The sequence below is a fragment of the Papaver somniferum genome, unplaced genomic scaffold (assembly GCF_003573695.1).
Source record: "Papaver somniferum cultivar HN1 unplaced genomic scaffold, ASM357369v1 unplaced-scaffold_125, whole genome shotgun sequence".
Classification (NCBI taxonomy): Eukaryota; Viridiplantae; Streptophyta; class Magnoliopsida; order Ranunculales; family Papaveraceae; genus Papaver; species Papaver somniferum.
In genome coordinates this window covers 14,176,208-14,193,139 of record NW_020621603.1, presented here as the reverse complement: position 1 = coordinate 14,193,139, position 16,932 = coordinate 14,176,208, and the positions used below count along the sequence as shown (strand labels likewise).

Below are 16,932 nucleotides of genomic sequence, written 5' to 3'. Positions count from 1 at the left end.
TTATTGCCTTTGGAAATATAAATCATTACAACCTTGTATTCTTCTGTTGATGAATCAAAACCAAAACCATGACACAAATATATCCCATCACTAGGAATATAATAGGGGAGGGAAAGTGTTTCCCTCTTAGCAGGGTTAACGACAATCATTGCACAAAGACCACAAGAAGCTTGACGCATCAGTGTAACACAAGCCAAGCCATTACAGTAGCCTACTAGTTCAGTTGTGCTTGGGGCTGTTAAGTTCATTAATAATCTAAATTTATAATCATTATCTAAACTGAAGAAACTAGCTCCTCCTTTGGCAGATACATTAAGCAAGTTAAAGACTAGATTTAAGTTATGATGTTTATTATGAAAAAAGTGAGTCTTGGAAAATCGAGCATCCTTTGAAATTGAATTGTACCATAACTTACTGATGCAGCTGTATTGGGCTAGAGTCTGAAGCGGTAATCTGGTGAGAACATTATCAATTACTAATTCTTCAGGAAGATATGCAGCAGCAGCATCAATATTCAGCTCTTTTACTCTCCTCGGCTTCTTCTTCCTTAAAGCTCTCATCTTCTTCTTCCTTAATATTCTCATCTTGTTCTGCCTTAAAAATTTCTTACTGTTCTTCCTTAAAGGTTTAATCTTTTTGGATGTCACCTCCATAGGATATGCAGCATGATCATTGATTTCTTTTACTTTTCCCATCTTGTTCTTTCTTAAAGTTCTAAGCTCTTTCGACGTCATCGCCATAACTTACACAAAGAGTGATATAAAAATCTGATCTTTAATTGAAGAATCAAGCCGCTAAAAATTGGAACTTCAAGACCCAGAGAATGAACAAAAGAAGAAATTATTATTATTTTTGTTTTTTTTTTTTTTTTCTGCAGATAATTGATTTGTCTAATTAGGTCGCCGATCCCTAATTTGATAAGGAGGAGCAGGAGAAGAACAAGGTGCGGAACGAAATTGGGGAACTAGAAAAAGCCCTAGGTAGAAAATTCTTTATATAGGAACCACCAGTAGCGCCACGTGGCAATTTGTGGAGAAAAGGAAAAATTCCCAATTCGATTCATTTCCTGTCTCTGCAATCAAAATTCTCTGCTGTATGTACATCTCTTTGCCTCCTCTCACCTCTGAGTTTCTTAAATGTCTCTGTCTTCAGCCTAATTGAATTTCTAAAAAGAACTTCTTTCTAGAAATTTTACAGTTTGATTTGGCAGCTATGTCTCGCTGGTGGAAATGATTCTTCTTGTTTTGGTTGCAAGCTTTTATCTTTCGGAAAATCACAGATGTGGAGGGTTGTTAAAAAAAATTAGGTAATTAATTTTTCAAGAACCATAAGACTATTTTAATTTTATGTACTTTATCTAGCTTAAAGCATAGGTTTTGTGTTCGTTGGAATTGATTTATAATTCCAATCCTCATGAGTTTATTAATCAACTACTGATGTGCTCAATGCAGTGCTCGTCCTATGTTTATTCTTGGCTATTTCCCTGCTATGTGTTTTATGGTACAAAGGGAGTCTGCTAAACTAAAAGTTGTAGACATTGTTGTTCCAATTGGTTTTTCACGAGATAGACTTTCTGTAGGTGTGTTTCACTTGAGTTCTGTGAGTTTGATGCTAACGTATTGTGGTTTGCTAACTTGAAAAATGTTCTACTAATTCTAAACAAGGCGTTTATTCCGTCTCTACAATATCAAATTTACTTTCTGCAGGCGTGTTGAAGATGCTTAAATTCCATCTTTGTCTAACATTAGCATTTGAAAAACCAACTCCTACATTCAGCGAAATTTCGCTGAGTCCCTTAATTCCGTGTTATGATCCATTTCTGAATAAGTTTTGCTTCTTATGCTGTATATTAGTTCCTGAGTTACATTTAGTTTCTTGCTTTTTTATGAAACGGATTAAGTTTCTTAGATTCTTGTATTATATTTATTATTATGAGCCACATCATGGTGTTGGCTTATGGTTGAATCATCAGGTAAAAAATGCACATTGAATAGGTAAAGAAGAGTGTGATCGAGTGAAATTGATTACTCAATTTCTCCGGCTTTTAGCTCTCTTTATCTCATTTGAATTTGAGTGTGTTACACTCCACCACAACCATAGAGAAGTTATGATATTTATGGCACATCCGCATGAAGATGATCCTTTAATTGATTTTGGGAGGATATTCTTTTCATATGTTAACCAGATAAAGATTCATAGGTATAAGTTGTGATGTGTTCTAGAAATGAACATTTGTATAGAATGTCCATGTTGGTTCAGTAATTTGGATGCACATATTCTTCTTGACCATATTGTGGAACCAAATTAGTAATATCCCTTGTTTTGTCCGAAAACCTTTAAAGCAGTTATCTTTTGAGGTGAGATTTGTTTTATCTTAACGGTGAGACTCGTAAGACTATCATGGTGATTTGATGTAAATGCTACAGAGCAGTGTATTCTGAGCACTCTGGAATGTCAGTTTCTACGTGAATTTGATTTATATATTCTGGATCTTTTTGCTCAAGTAAAATTGTCGTTAGGTTTACTTAGGATTGGTATTATCATATAATGTAATTCCTTGAAGAAACCCCAAGTGTTAAAAGACGTGACGGTTTATTAGCTTTAACACATGGTTAGGAAGATATAGACAGTGTTCTGGAAGATAACCAGGTGTATAAAAGAACTTCAGTTATTAGGAATAGACTTTCGAGTTATTTCTGTCATTCAAGTTATCAGTTTTAAAACTTTGCGTATGAGAAATCTGAGAGTTGCTTCCAATAATATTAGTAGTAACTTTTGTTTCAGTTTAACTATTCAGAATAATTGGTTGTTCTTTGATATATATTATTGCTTTTCCTAACTATGTATAATGCTAAATAAACGGGTTTTAATGATTCACTCTTTTTTATTTATTTGGTAGTTGTTAATTCGAAAACTTGGACCATTCTCTTTAACTTTCCAAAAGAACCTATTATCAGCAAATCAAACAAGCTTGGGTAGTATCTGTACCTTCATAGAATTTGGCAATACTGAGCTTTTAAGTTAAGTAGGAAAGTGCTTAGCTTTAGCTTGAAGGTAACTATTCAATTGTTAGCTTTTATTCATTATTTCCTTCTTAGATATCTTCAAACAGAATTTCTTCATTCTTTGCATATTGATTTTATTTTCAGATTTCTTACAGTTAATAATTTACTTAGCTTCGGATTTAGATTTGGTTACATTTTTTTCTCAGAATAACCACATCACTGTAGTTCTCGTGTTCGGTGTTCTTCCTCGTTATGAGTTCTTTCTGAGTCCTCTAATACTTCTTTTGTATGTACCTTGTTGTTCCAGATTTGCTTCTATTATATCTCCCTAGGGAGGTTCTGGATCGAGGTGGCTGTTTCTCAACAGTAATCTTGAATGAATGTAAGTATTATTCTTGCTTGCGTATAGTCGTAAAAGTTGCTCGTCTTCTATCGTATTATTAGGAATCCTGAATATGAAACTTACCTAAACTTTTGAATTTGCTTGAATCATGATAACTGTATAATTAGTAAGCATTATCAACTGTTTCTCCTATTATCTTCATTTTATAGTCTTGTGTACAATTGTGTTTTGCTTGGCACGCATCACTTAATAGATGAAATTGTAAGTTTGTTACTGTGAAATTTCAAATTTATATCAGGATGTTCTTTTTGTTAATTATAGTGTCTTCTGCATAACATGCTGTACAGTCTAAATTCATCGAAGTTCTATGTTTGGTGCATCGTGGATTTGGGTAAATATCCAAGTCCCAACTGGTTTGTGAAGTTAATCCGGTGACATAAAGTTAATTGGTTTCTGAAACTCTGTATTGGCTCTACCTTTCCTCGCTTAATTTATGTATGTATACAGTGAGGTGGGAGGACTTAGAAGTAGGTTAAAGATTCTTCTCCTTTTTAGTGTTTGAGTTTTCAAGTATTTGTATCTACAGAGCAGTTTGCTTTCTGTTTCATACACTTGAGCGAGCCAAGTAGGAGAAGGCACATACAGGTCAATATTTTATCCCTTACCTTTGAAAATCACAAAAATTGCACATATTTTCTCCTGATCTTTTCAATACAACTAAAGGCTCAAAAAGTTTCCTGAAAAGCGAATAAAATGTCATCTTTTTCTGCTGCCTTATCAGTAACTTCAGCTTCAACACCAATCAGTCCAGACTCAATAGTCAATACTGAACCCCCACCACCACTAGAAAATATTGGGATGATGAGAGAGATCCACTTGCTAATGATGATTTTATGTGGAATAAAGATTTTATGAATCAAATGAAAAGATACATTCAAGTAACTTATTCTTCCTCCTATCTTCAATCTTTCCTGTCAAGATAGTAAATTTCTTGTTTTTTCTTGTTAGTATTTGATCCTTTAAGCTTGGGTCGTAATATGTTTGTTGAAATTCATTTGTAACAGGAAAAACCCTCTGGGTCTCTAAATTATGACGGAGTAATGAGTTTAGACAGTATGATTTGAGCAAAGAACTTACAGCACCTCCTAAACATGTTTTAGAAGTGCAAGTTGAAGCTGCAAGACGGCGACGGCTTTGAGCAATTCAAGTAAGATTGATGCACTATTATTAGAGGATTTAGTTCAATTGGACAATTTACACTCCTCCATCGGTAACTGTGATAATTGTGTTGACGGGGCATTTTTTTAGGCGGCTGCATCTGCATGACCTAAATGAGAGCAGCTCCGACTCGAAAAGAGCAACAAAAATGGGATAGGACAACATGTTCTTTCGGATATTTATCACTCTGCAGTACTTTCTGGATATGGTTAACATCGAAGATGATATACTTTCCATACCTCTCTTGAGGGAGAATTGGTATTCAGCTAATTCGGGTTTCCTAGATTTTCAATTGTGTATAAAATGGAAATAAGTGTACCTCATGTTAAATCTGTTTTCATGAGCTCGTTTTTAGCTGTATAGTCTTTTTCCTGGTTGAAAAAAATAGAATAAAATCATTCACTTCTAATATATTACCTATAACTGAAGGATGTTCTTATTCGTGAATTAAGCATCCCCGGGTTGGTCCAAGAGTATGGGCAGCTGAGTCACAGAAGGAAGATCTGAAGGTATTTCTTGAATTCAATTGTGAAGCCTCTTGGTTTGTTTTTCTCAGTTTGGATTTCTCTTGAAGCAGTGCAAAATCTTTGATGATTTTCTTAATTGCTGTTGAAGAATCAGTTACAGCTTCTGACTCTGGGATTTGGAGTTGTTGGTGTTTTTACATGCTATGTTTCATATTCTGCAGAATTTGCAGTTAGGTAAGAATGTACCACGCGGATGTACTTGTAGTGGATCCTATTATTTTCTCAGATTTTACATTATTACATTCATGATACATCCCTTCTAAGATTTTTACTTCAGAGATAACCACCAATACTCTAGGCTTAATATTAAGCGTTTGGACACAAAGAGACGATCTTTGTAGAAACCAAAAGCAACGTTATATTTGCAAGAAACTGATATGTTCACATCTCTGTTCACTTGTAGCTGTATCCTTAACTATCTCGTTCGTTTTGAAATCATAAGCTTTATCTGAAGATAGATTGATCTTAACTTAACTCATGGCAGTGTCCTTACGAGATTAATTTTTCGTATTTGGGAAGTAAAAATGCTACGTGAAAATGACACTAGCTAGCTATGCTGCCATCAGTTTGTGTAGAATCCTGAGTTGTTTCTTTCTTTTGCGTAAAAGTACTGTTCTAACTTCCAGCGTTTACATTTGAACCTCATATCCTGAAATTTTTGTGGAGATTTTTTCTGAAATATAACATATTCCCCATCTATCATTCTTTACATCATTAGGGTGAGGTGCAACATTCTTATTCACAGTTTTTGTGCCTAAGCATCTAGGTCCCTATATCTTCTTGAGACACAAATTCAAACCAAAGTCATGTTTGTACTTCTTGAGTGACAGGAAAAACTTAAAATGTGCCGCTTTCCTCTCTGTACTTTTAAGACATGATATGAGAAGTTAGTCATTATGCTGTTCCTGCTAAAAATTTTAACGTTCATTCTTCTTGTGGTGCAGAGTTTATTGGTTCTTTAGTATATGCACGCATGCCTGGAAACAGTGTGGAAGGCTTGGCAGATGGAGCTAGAGGGTCTAACAAGTAAGATTTCTTTCTCCTTTAACCAGTCTACCACTCTCCGATCATTTAGCATCTCTGATTGCATAAAATCAGTATATTTTTCCATACACTTGTGTTATTGGGGAACTAAGTATGTATTTTTTTCTTTCTTTTAATTCTTTTTTAAAATTAGATTCTATCATATTAGTAAGACAGTGGCTGCACCTTGTGCTTCTGCGAAGAAACTTTTTTTTCTTCCATAGCAAATATCTATCATCTATCTGTGAGATACTAGATAATGAGGATCAGCATGGTTATTTTGCAGTAGTTGGTATAATTAGACACATTATCTAACTCGTGATACAAGCAGATACCAGGGTTGTCTCTTCCTAAATTTAGACACTTTACAGCATCATACCTGATATGGGAAAGTGGAACGATTTTCAAGTATTCTGACGAATGTTAATTGGGCAACCAAGACTGTTGGTTCCTGTCACAGTCGTTATGATCTTTAACCATTGGAATGGGTTAGTACATCGGTCGAATGGGATTCTTCTCGTGGCAGTTTCAGATTATGATCACCCCTTTCTTTCTCAGGTCACATTTTTCATACCTTAAAATGTCGTCTTTATGCGCAGCGCAGGATCCTTGCACCAGAATTTGGACTTATGAACTTGCAGCATATTACCGATGCTTTTAGGGTTTTTCACCTATAAATCTGAAAAGAAGACAGAATACTAATTTACTTAAGTCACTGTCTATGTAAAGTTGGCTTCTACGGTATGTAATTGATAACTATATTTGTCGAAGAGTTACGTAACCCATATTAACTTGATCATTTTTCTTTCCTAATGAAAATGCTTAATTTGTTCAGAATTTAATTCAGATCCTAGCACGTTTTTTTCTTCTTTTGAAGCATATCAGGGCACGTTGCTGATGGTTTTCAGCTGTATGCTAGCTTTGAAAGAGAGAAAGATTAAGACACAGTGATACTGGAATTGGCCTGTAAATCAAAAGACAGAAACATAATTGGTCAACGCAGTTTCGGTCCATCTGCGTTTAGTTTAGTCAATATAATTTTGCCCTGTGAATTTTCAAAACAAAATTAATAACCGGAAATGCTAGAAAACGCGCTTAATTCACGCTGCTTCACGCCTTCCATCGTGGCAGCATCTATGTGGTGTTTTTTATGTTTACACGTCATCTATGAGTAGGTTACAGAAAGAGAAAGTGGATCTAAATCTCAGCCGTTTATCCAGAATTCAAATTAAAGTGAATATGAAGCCCGCGAAAACAATTGACCTTCATCTTCTCGTCAATATTTAGAGTTGGAACAGAAAAAGACCTACTTCTTCTCCTCAATATTTAGAGTTAGAACAGAAAAAACTCATTACGAAGCAAATTCAGTTGCAGATTTCTCTAATTTTTTCTCCAATCGAATAAGAACAAAAATGTAAGTTTGTCATATCTAAAGTTTTTTTTGCCCTAATTTTGACAAATTGCGGATTCATATCATACCTTGAATCTGAGATTTTAACTTGATTCGTTAAATTCTTGTGGATATTGATTTTACAATTGTACTAATTTGTCTTTATTTACGGTTGTTCATAGATGGTTATGAAAAATGGAGAAGTAAATGTCGATGACATTACTGATTTGTATGAGGATGATGATGAGGATGCTGATTATAACGCAGAAGAGATCGATGACAGTAATGAGGATGATGCGGGGTATGAGGATGAGGAATACGATGACAATCCTGAAATCTGCATAGGTAAGATTTTTGATACACCTCTTGGGGTAGCTGAAGCATATAAAAAATATGCAAAATCATTGGGTTTTGCTATGAGGAAGAAAACCCAACGAAAGAATACTCAGGGAATTCTTAGAAGTGTCACTTATAGCTGTAATCGACAAGGAAAGTTCAAATCCAGATATTTCAAACCTGCAAGACCTAGCAAGACGTACCGGTGTGGGTGGTTAGCTTCAGTTACTGCAAGATTGAATAACGACGACAAATGGGAGGTATCTCAATTCTTTGTTAAGCACAATCATCCTATTAATGTTGAGAATGCTCGACATTATCGTTGTCACGGGTTTATTAGTCCACCGCATCAATCAAAACTCAATTCACACAACAATTCCTATCCACCTTTGATCGAATCATATCCGTCTCTACAACCCAAAACAACAGTAATTAATCATACAGATGGTAGAACAGTGAATCTATTACTAGTAGAAGGTACAATTTAGCAAGGCTACAAGTTTTATTGACAATTGTTCATAACAATACAAAAACATAAATAAATAGCTTAAAATCACCATACCTTGCGAATTGAAGCATCTGCTAAATCAATATGAAAAATCTAAAGCATCACCCCAATTGCATCTATTTCCTGAAGCAGTTCCACTATCGTCCTAAAAATCGAAACAAAACCCAACTCTGTTTTTCTATCTTATTTCGATGAAAGGAAATAGAATTCTTCAACTGTTGATCAAATTCTTCAATGAACAGAGAAAGTTGCAGAGGCATTTTTGGTTCAGTAAAATACTTAGTTTATTTCTCTCTCATGTATCTGAAACGTGGACAATTTCTAAAGGTGTAATTGTCCACGTAAGAATTTTCTTTCCTAGATCAGTGACGTGTGATACTATCACTCCATGTGTATTGTCCACGTTTATTTGCCACGTAAGAACGCGTGGACCTAATTAGCAATTCGGGATTCGGCAAACGTACAGAACGGCAAACGTACGAGTATTATACGGTTTTGTAAAATCCATATTCGGTCCAAAATTCGGTCAACGGGACGTGATTCGTCAGTAATTCGGAACGGCATACGTACGTGTATAATTCGATTTATAAATGTGAGTTCGGCTCTGAAAATTCGGTATCTATATATAACAAATAATTTGTATTTATAAGGTCATAGACCAATTTTTATGTATATGTGTGAGTTATTTAAAGAAAAAATAAACTTAATACGATGATATTAATAATATATACAACATTAGTTATCCAAGAGGACGTCGTATGGTGGTTTAGATGCTTGGTTAGTGAGTTTGAGATCTCTCTCACCTTCACCTTCACCTTCAAATCTCTTCAGTCGTTTTTGTTTCATAAAAATTACGACACTTTTAATATTCGATCGTGTATGCTCGGGAGGCAGTAAAGCCCAAAAAGTGAAGTCTTTGAAAAGTAAAAGCTAAAGAATTTATGGCGAATTAAACGGACGTATCATTCGGGATACGTAAAATTCGTGAACGGTTCGCGAATAATCCGGGAATGCCACATAATACGCGACTTGGATTCGGAGTTGCAAACGTACGCGAATAAGACGGTAAAATTCGTGATACGGAAAAATTCGCGAATGATTCGCGAACTTACTAACTAGGCGCGTGGAAGCAGCGGGGAATGAGCGCGTTTTCTAGCATTTAGTTTATAAAGGTGTTGATGATACCTTTTAAATATCCCAGTAATAGAGTCATCTCGATTTTGCACAATTTCTAATCTTCTGACTTGGGTTTATTACTTTTACTCCAAAACCCTAACACAAAATCTCTGAAGCTTGTAGTTGGTAAAGATCAGAACCTATCTGTTATTGAATCGTCATCATCATCTGTCTTCTTCATTGTACTGATGTAAATTCAAGATCGATAAAAAAAACTTCATCAGTCAGCAACATCAAGAACAACTTTATTTTTCTTCATCATCTTCAACACTAATTTCAACGGTGTTATAAAACAAATCTTGATTTTGGGTTTGTAAAATCTAGCCGATCAAAAGAAAAAGATATGATAACTGTTTCAGAAATAAAAAAAAATTCTTCAAACTTTTCCTCTATCACTCAGACCAACGTGTTGCCAGCGTATCCAAAATTTTGTGACACGTAATTTTGACAACTCAGCCCGCGAGTAAGTGGCGTGAAAGGCGCGATGCGCCTAGCGCGACCGATGAATAAAATCCTAATTGCCTGCCACATCATTGCCCCACCTCAGAGTGCGAGAAAGTGGCGAGCAATTAGCGCGACGCCTAGCGCGACCGATTAATAACGCCGTTGGGTAAACCGGTAAGAGGTTAAGATACACGCGTCAGTTGGTTGACCACGTGGTGGCGTGATATCCGTGGCGTTGTTGTATAAAAAGTGTTTTTTCTAGGGAGAGAGAGACAAACCCTAGGGTCTTCTTCTCTCTTCTCTGTTCTCTGGTTTGGTTCTCCAAACTGAAGCACCTCCATCTTGATCTAATCTCAGTTAGTTTTAGTAATTAAGTCAGGATGCACGAGATCCGGAGCCCAAAGTTTAGAAATAAAAAAGGGATCTTTTTATTTTTTCTTGTTTGAAGAAAAGTTCTTTTTATTACATGATTTGGTTTAGACTGAAGCATATCCTTCTTGATCTACAACAATACTCTTCTCATGTTGTCTTTGTTTGTTTCATAGTCTCAGTTTCTCGTAATCAAATTCTTTGTTGTGGGATAAAAGGATTTTTTTTTGTTTTTCGGTTTTTATATTTTTAGTTTTTTTCTTCTCTGGGTTAGATTTAGCCATAATTTGTTGATCAGGTGATACATCTATCACTTGAGATGATGAGATTATGCAATATTATTAATCTAACGGTGAACAGAAATCGTGGTGTCAATAATAAATTTAGTGGTTTCTTCATGGAGTTTATTTGTTCTGTTAGATTTAAACAGAAAAGTATAGATTCGTTTCATTTTTATTTTCTTTTTGGAGCTGGACTTTTAGGTAATTTAAGTTAATTCACCAGGGGCTTTAGGTAATTTTATCTGCTAGGTGATTTTCTTTTTCTCCGGTGGCGTTTATGTATTTTCAATTTAAATGGGTAATCGCAATTCGTAGGCCTTTAAGGATTTCATAATGGGCTTGAAATTTTCTGACCCGACGGAGTCTTACTTGAGCCTCACTCGTTTTTAAAGCTCATTTCTCTCTTCTTTTTTCTTGTCAGACAAACCAAAAAAATTCTTCAGATCTAGAGAGAAGAAAGAGAAACAGAAGTAGAGAGAATAACCAGGGTTTGAAAATGAGACGTCCTCTTAAGCCTAGAAGAAAAAATGTTGAGTGGAAACAGTCCGAGTACGATGCATTGAGAAGAGTACATAGGAGATTTGAGCTTGAAAAAGCTGAGAAAATTCGTTCTAATACTCTCTCTAAAAGATATGATTGTAAGTGGAAAACCATGTTGGATTATGAGCGTCAATCTTTTGATAAATGTAGAATTCCAACTGATCTCAAGGTATACTCAGATTCTTTCTAAACCCTAATTTCTCTCTGAGTTTTCCGTTAAACCCTAATTTCTTGTTGTTCTATTACTATTTTTTCATGTAAACCCCTAATTTGCTTGTATTACCTCTTGTTATTGAGTTTTCTTATAAACAATAATTTCTTATTTATCTCATTTTTGGTTTGGTTTGGTTTGGTAAACGTGAATGGGTATCGAAGGGGATTAGGTCTTTTAAGTTGAGATGCTCTTGTTAGTTTAGGGTTATATTATTGAGGTTACTTTACCTTAGTTAGTTTGCTCTATATTCATTAGAAATGCCACTGGCCACTGTTGTTGCTCTTTTGGTTTACTTGTGGATGATAATTTATGTTGTTGGTATATCTATCTCAGAGAACAAATTTGAGTTGATTGACATTATTTATGCTTTTTGTTCTCTGTGTACAATGATTGGACTCTCTACTTGTGAAATTGTAGGATGCATGGGGGAGAGTAGTGGCCAATGATAAGAAAACAGTTGCTGCTGCAATAGCTGGTTTACCTCAAGAGCCAGGAAATGCCCCATTGCCAGTAGCGCCTCTTGAAGCTGGTTTATTGAATGACCCATTACCAAGGTTCCCATCTTTGTGCACCTATTACAATGGTTATTTATCTTCAACAGTATGAATTATCCTTGCAGTAAGTCTATCTGAATACCGTATGTTCCTTACTTCAGTGGAGGTGTTCTCGGTCTTGGTGGACCAGGCCATGGATCTGGAAATGAACCTTCTACGAGGTAGTGTATTGTCTCTCTCGATTGTTATTTATTATTGACAGTATCTATAGATGGAGAATCCTTGCATTAATTCTATCTGAATATGTTCCATACATCAGTAGGAGTGATCTCAGGCTTACGCTTGCACCAGCGACTGCTAGTGCTGGACAGCACAATGAAACTTGCTTTAAGTGAACCTTTGCTTCATGCATCTCTTTCAAGGTAGTATTGTCTCTCTAATGTTACATATTATCAAAAGTATGTATATACGAATAATTTTTGCAACTTCTCTAACTCTATATGGTTCCGTACTCCAGTGGATGCGATCTCGGTCTGTCACTAAAACTACCATCTGCTAGTGGCGGACCTGACTATGGGTCGTTGCCAATGTTCCATTTTGATGCACCTCGCTCAAGGTAGTACTGTTTCTCTATTGTTATTTATTCTTGACTGTATTTTATACGAATAATCCTTGCAGTAATATATGTTCCATACTTCAGTGGGGGTGATCTCGGGCACACGCTCGCACCAAGTGGTGGACAGGACCGTGGATACGCTTCGTCAAATGAAATGTCCCACCCTCATGGTAATACTGTCTCCATATTCTTACTTATGCTCAACAATGTATAACTATATGTGTTGTGCAATAAATCTAACTGTATATGTTCCGTATTTGATCTTAGGCTCATGCTCGCACCAGCGACTGCCGGTGCTGGTTGTTCAAATGAACCATCATCAATGTTGCATCCTCATGCACCTTGTACCCGGTAATGCCTGTGTTGTTATTTATTCTCGACAGTGTATATATATGAGAATAATCCTTGCAATAATTCCAACTGTATATGTTCCTTGTTTCAGCGGAGGACCATCATCTGCTAATGGTGGTGGTGGACAGGATGGTTCTGGCCTTCTCGTTCTAGATGAAGATTAGGCTCCCATTTATCTACTGTGTGGCTAGAGTAAACATGTGTTGGTTTGATTTTCTCTGCTTTTTAGTTATCTTTATGTTAAAAATCTGTACATTGAATAAATTTTGGGGTTCCATCCAAAGGAGGAAAAGTATTTTTAGAGTGTCTGTTGCTTCTTTTTCCTTTTGATTGTTTCTCTCGTCTATCTTATAGACACAGAACCTGTTAAAGAAGATAATTTTGGTATTGAGAAATAAGATAATTTTGGTATTTCCCTAGAAGGCTCTAAGTTTAGATTAGGGAATCACCAGTATTTTCGGTTGTCTTTCTATACTTTTAAATGTATTTGCTAGCATTTTGATGCTTATAAACCGAAAGAATAAGGGAGTAGTTTTTGGCAGTGTGTGTAAAACTATGATTTTGTTCGATTAAATCTAGGAAATTTAGAATTTCTCCTCTCCGTGTAAATCTACGCCTAATACCATCGCATTGAGAACCTGGCTCTGTTCGCCGTACGCGGGTGGCAGAATCCCACTCATCAACACCAAAAGATTCCAGTGATATTAGAAGTGATGCACCCTTGGAATCTCCCCAAGCAACTTCTGCCACATCACCTTCATTCTCCTACGATGCAGTCTCCGGAAGCGGTAGGGGCATTTTCGACCAACAGTGACAGTGTTGTCAGGAAATATCGATTTAGTTGCCAACTTTACCAACAATGCTACTTATACACCAAAACCATACCCCGTTTACGTGTCAAATTTTGGTTGGTCCATTCCTCAAAAGGACACCCTGTTTTTCCTGGTGGGGTTGGGTGGGGAAGCAATGAACGGTGGAGATCGCTGCTGGGGTGGTGGGGTTGGGTGGGGAAGCAATGAACGGTGGAGATCGCTGCCACGTAGAGGTGTATCTATCTGGTGTGAATCCGGTAGATATGTAGCAGCTTCGCAACTTTACATTTTTTAACTGAACCGATTTAGACATAATATACAGTAAAATTTTCGTAAAAAATAGCTTTGGACCGAAAAAATTACTCCCTCCGTCCTAAAATTTTAGTCCGCTTTGACTAAGTCAAGATATTAAGGAGACCGGAGGAATATACAAAACTACCTCTATTAAATGCTGCGTTATTATTAAAATCAAAAATAAATATATGAAGCATGTAAAAAAATACATGGTTGGTAATATTGTCATTTTTAAAAATGTTATAAAAGAACATAAAAATAAAAATCTGGATGCATTGATTATAAGACGAATTGTTAAAAAAGACTCCCTCCACCTGATTTTAGTTCCCGCCGTGACACTTGAGAGACCAAAACCACTGGCGAGTTTAGAGGGAAAACAAAAAAGAAACATCCAATGTTTAGATTCATCTTACTGAATCAAAATACAGATTCCATGTTACTGTGAAAAAAACTAGTCACTGCATTCATAAAATTACACACTAGACGATCTGCTTTAGCTCATATTAGCATGAGGATGGTCGAGCCTTGGCTCATGCGATTGAGTCTCTTCGTAGTCATCTGGGACATGTTTGAGATCAAAGGGAGGCTTGCATTCTTAATAACGCCTCTATAAGACCTCGGCTCACTTATCTTTGACCAACATATCTTGTGGAGATGTGCTATGAGTCAATTGTGTCTGTATAATAGTGACGACATCACCAGCGTATCTCGAAAGGATGTTATAAGAGTTTTTTGAAAAGGCCCGGAGGCAGAATAAGCAGTATATCTCGCGAGGATGTCCTAGGAATTATCTGGAAGCCTTAGTAAGTCGAGTAGGGCCTAGACTAGACATGATCAGTGTATCAAGCGATCATGTACTAACAATCAATCCTTGATCTCAAATAAGGAGAGTCGTGCTTATGGATGACATGAATGTCCCCGCTCTGGATCATAAGTAGTCTCTCTTGTGAGATTGAGTTTCATCATATATGGATGAGTTTGTATTTTGGCAATGAGCATCGAACGGGTCTTCATAGCTCTTCTTTTTTACGTCCAACTCTCTCTAATTTTGGTCTTTGTTGAACTTTGTAGAAAACTATTGGCTCAGAATGGTAACTCACCCCTTAGTTATAGAATTACCATTTTGCGTCTGGTCTTGAAACAACATTTTTTATCCTTATCTAAGTTTCACCATCTATACTAGGAAAACTACAATGTGTTGAAAAATCTCGGGACCTAGTCCAGTCTAGGACACCGCAAGATACTATCATACTATCAGATTTCATACTGGGATGTAGTTGAGACTGTATCAACCCTACAAACAATTCAGCTTCTGACGTTCTCCTTATATCTCTTAAATCTCACAAGACCTTACACACTTAATCCCTTAGCTGAGAAAATTTACATCCCTAGGAGTTGCTTCATCCTAAGTGAAGAATTTTTAACTAATCAGCCTCTAATAGATAACCTTTTTATTTCCCATCAGATATGCTTCAATCAAGGTAAATGGAAATCTATTTACTTACCATGGATCTACAAGGTAAAGAAGATATCAAGCGAACCTCAACCATCATGATAGCTTACTCTCTTTAAAAGGTTATAGACATGCCAAATCGAATTTACCTCACAAGAATAATCCAAACAAATCATACAACATGACTTATTCTTTCGATTCTCTAATTATTTCATTTAAAGTATTTTTTTCCCAACAAGTTCCATAATGCCTTCAATAAGGTTAGTAGATTTTGTCTTGGAGGCACACGGAATAACGTAATATCTGTGATATTTGAAGCACAAAACTAACCTTCCTTTTCTAGTGATTGATGAGTCAAACATTTCTTCAACTTTTGAAGACAAAATTCACTAACAAAATCACTACACCGTTGATGCCTAAATAGTGAATTTCATGTCTTTTTTACTCAGAAGACTGAGAATGATTGTGTCGATTAACAATGTTTGACATTTCCTTGATAATATCTTCCACATATTCCTCTTTAATTTCCTTTCCCTTGGAAGTCATTGAGAATTTCTTGAAGAGACAGTAACGTAACCTAGATAGGGCACAAATAGTTTCGAACCAAATTCTATAACACTTTTCCGAGAAAAATCACAAGACTTGTTTGAAACACAAGTTTGGGTAGTATCTTTATAAAATAGTTGTGTAGCCTTGATTTTCGGAAATTGTTTAAAAAGAAATTGGACCTATCGGAAAAACAACATTTTGGAAATAGTAAAAAATAGTGACCGGTAACATAGACAATTTTTTCGTTTCACGAATTGGGCCTTTTTCCGAATTATGTTATGCTCATGAAAAATTTCCATATAGATGAAAACTCAATTCATATATATAAGATAAATACCTAAATTTCTTTTTAAAAGTGTAACAAAGTTAGAATTTCATACAAAAGACTCTGAAGAAATTCTATACAATTTTTTTCTTAGAATTCCTTATTAGCACATAACTTTTAGGACAAAAAAAATATTTGTCACTAAAAGGATTTCTGTAACCTTTGTGTTTTAAAAAGTATAAGTGATGTTCCATTATCTTGCAGTTCCTACAAAGAATAAACTAGGTTAAGGAACGGTAGATCCTAATTGTATCTTCTAAAGAGAATTAACGCTCTGCTAGAGGATTTTCAAGAGAATCTTCTAAAGAGAATTGGGGTTCTGCTAGAAGGTTTACAAGAGGAATTTCTAAAGAGAATCGGTGTTTTTCTAGGAGTTCTACAGGTGCACAAATACAACTGAAGTAGGTATTACATCTAGTCTAAAATCTAACAACTTAAATATATGAATGTTCAATATGGACCAGGTCCCGGGGTTTTTATACAAGATCGAAGTTTTCCTCGTCAACAAAAATCTCTGGTGTCCATGTGTAGTAGGGTCAAAACTGATTCTGCTGAAAAATGGTAAATTGGGTGTGCCGCCGAGAAACGAATCTAAACCCTAAACAAATGTACTGCACAAGAGTACTTTAGATTCGAGAGATAAATCTGTAAAATTATGGCCTAA

General features: G+C 35.8%; 2 protein-coding genes and 1 long non-coding RNA gene across 12 annotated transcripts; all 3 read left to right on the top strand.

Moving 5' to 3' along the window:
* The first annotated feature begins 2,594 nt into the window (after positions 1–2,594).
* On the top strand, positions 2,595–6,901 carry LOC113331402. 9 transcript variants are annotated; one of them, XR_003350868.1, is made up of 8 exons: positions 2,595–3,054; positions 3,313–3,387; positions 3,935–3,993; positions 4,130–4,286; positions 4,413–4,555; positions 4,657–5,075; positions 5,182–5,267; positions 6,038–6,901. It is a non-coding gene; the product is annotated as an uncharacterized LOC113331402 (long non-coding RNA). The 9 variants fall into 9 exon arrangements; XR_003350873.1 differs by lacking the exon at positions 2,595–3,054 and having other exon boundaries at positions 3,070–3,387; positions 6,038–6,604; positions 6,721–6,901; XR_003350872.1 differs by lacking the exon at positions 2,595–3,054 and having other exon boundaries at positions 3,070–3,387; positions 6,038–6,604; positions 6,716–6,901.
* Positions 6,902–7,297: 396 nt separating this feature from the next.
* Positions 7,298–8,621, top strand: LOC113331401 (protein FAR1-RELATED SEQUENCE 8-like). The gene is made up of 2 exons (XM_026578108.1): positions 7,298–7,530; positions 7,689–8,621. The coding sequence occupies exon 2, from the start codon at positions 7,689–7,691 to the stop codon at positions 8,328–8,330; it is 642 nt and encodes a 213-aa protein (XP_026433893.1). The 5' UTR covers positions 7,298–7,530; the 3' UTR covers positions 8,331–8,621.
* A 1,612-nt stretch (positions 8,622–10,233) lies between these two features.
* Positions 10,234–13,257, top strand: LOC113331473. 2 transcript variants are annotated; one of them, XM_026578183.1, is made up of 8 exons: positions 10,234–11,329; positions 11,792–11,928; positions 12,030–12,089; positions 12,191–12,290; positions 12,386–12,484; positions 12,569–12,654; positions 12,752–12,835; positions 12,927–13,257. In XM_026578183.1, the coding sequence occupies exons 2-8, from the start codon at positions 11,913–11,915 to the stop codon at positions 12,986–12,988; spliced, it is 507 nt and encodes a 168-aa protein (XP_026433968.1). In that variant the 5' UTR covers positions 10,234–11,329; positions 11,792–11,912; the 3' UTR covers positions 12,989–13,257. The 2 variants fall into 2 exon arrangements, with proteins under 2 accessions (XP_026433968.1, XP_026433967.1); XM_026578182.1 differs by having other exon boundaries at positions 10,235–11,329; positions 12,188–12,290.
* The last annotated feature ends 3,675 nt before the right edge of the window (positions 13,258–16,932 follow it).

Coding starts and splice junctions, on each gene's coding strand:
- LOC113331401 (XM_026578108.1), top strand. CDS start 7,689: ATGGTTATGAAAAATGGAGAAGTAAATGTCGATGACATTACTGATTTG.
- LOC113331473 (XM_026578182.1), top strand. Junction 12,090..12,187: donor GGAAATGAACCTTCTACGAG/GTAGTGTATTGT, acceptor TCCATACATCAG/TAGGAGTGATCTCAGGCTTA. Junction 12,655..12,751: donor TGAAATGTCCCACCCTCATG/GTAATACTGTCT, acceptor ATTTGATCTTAG/GCTCATGCTCGCACCAGCGA.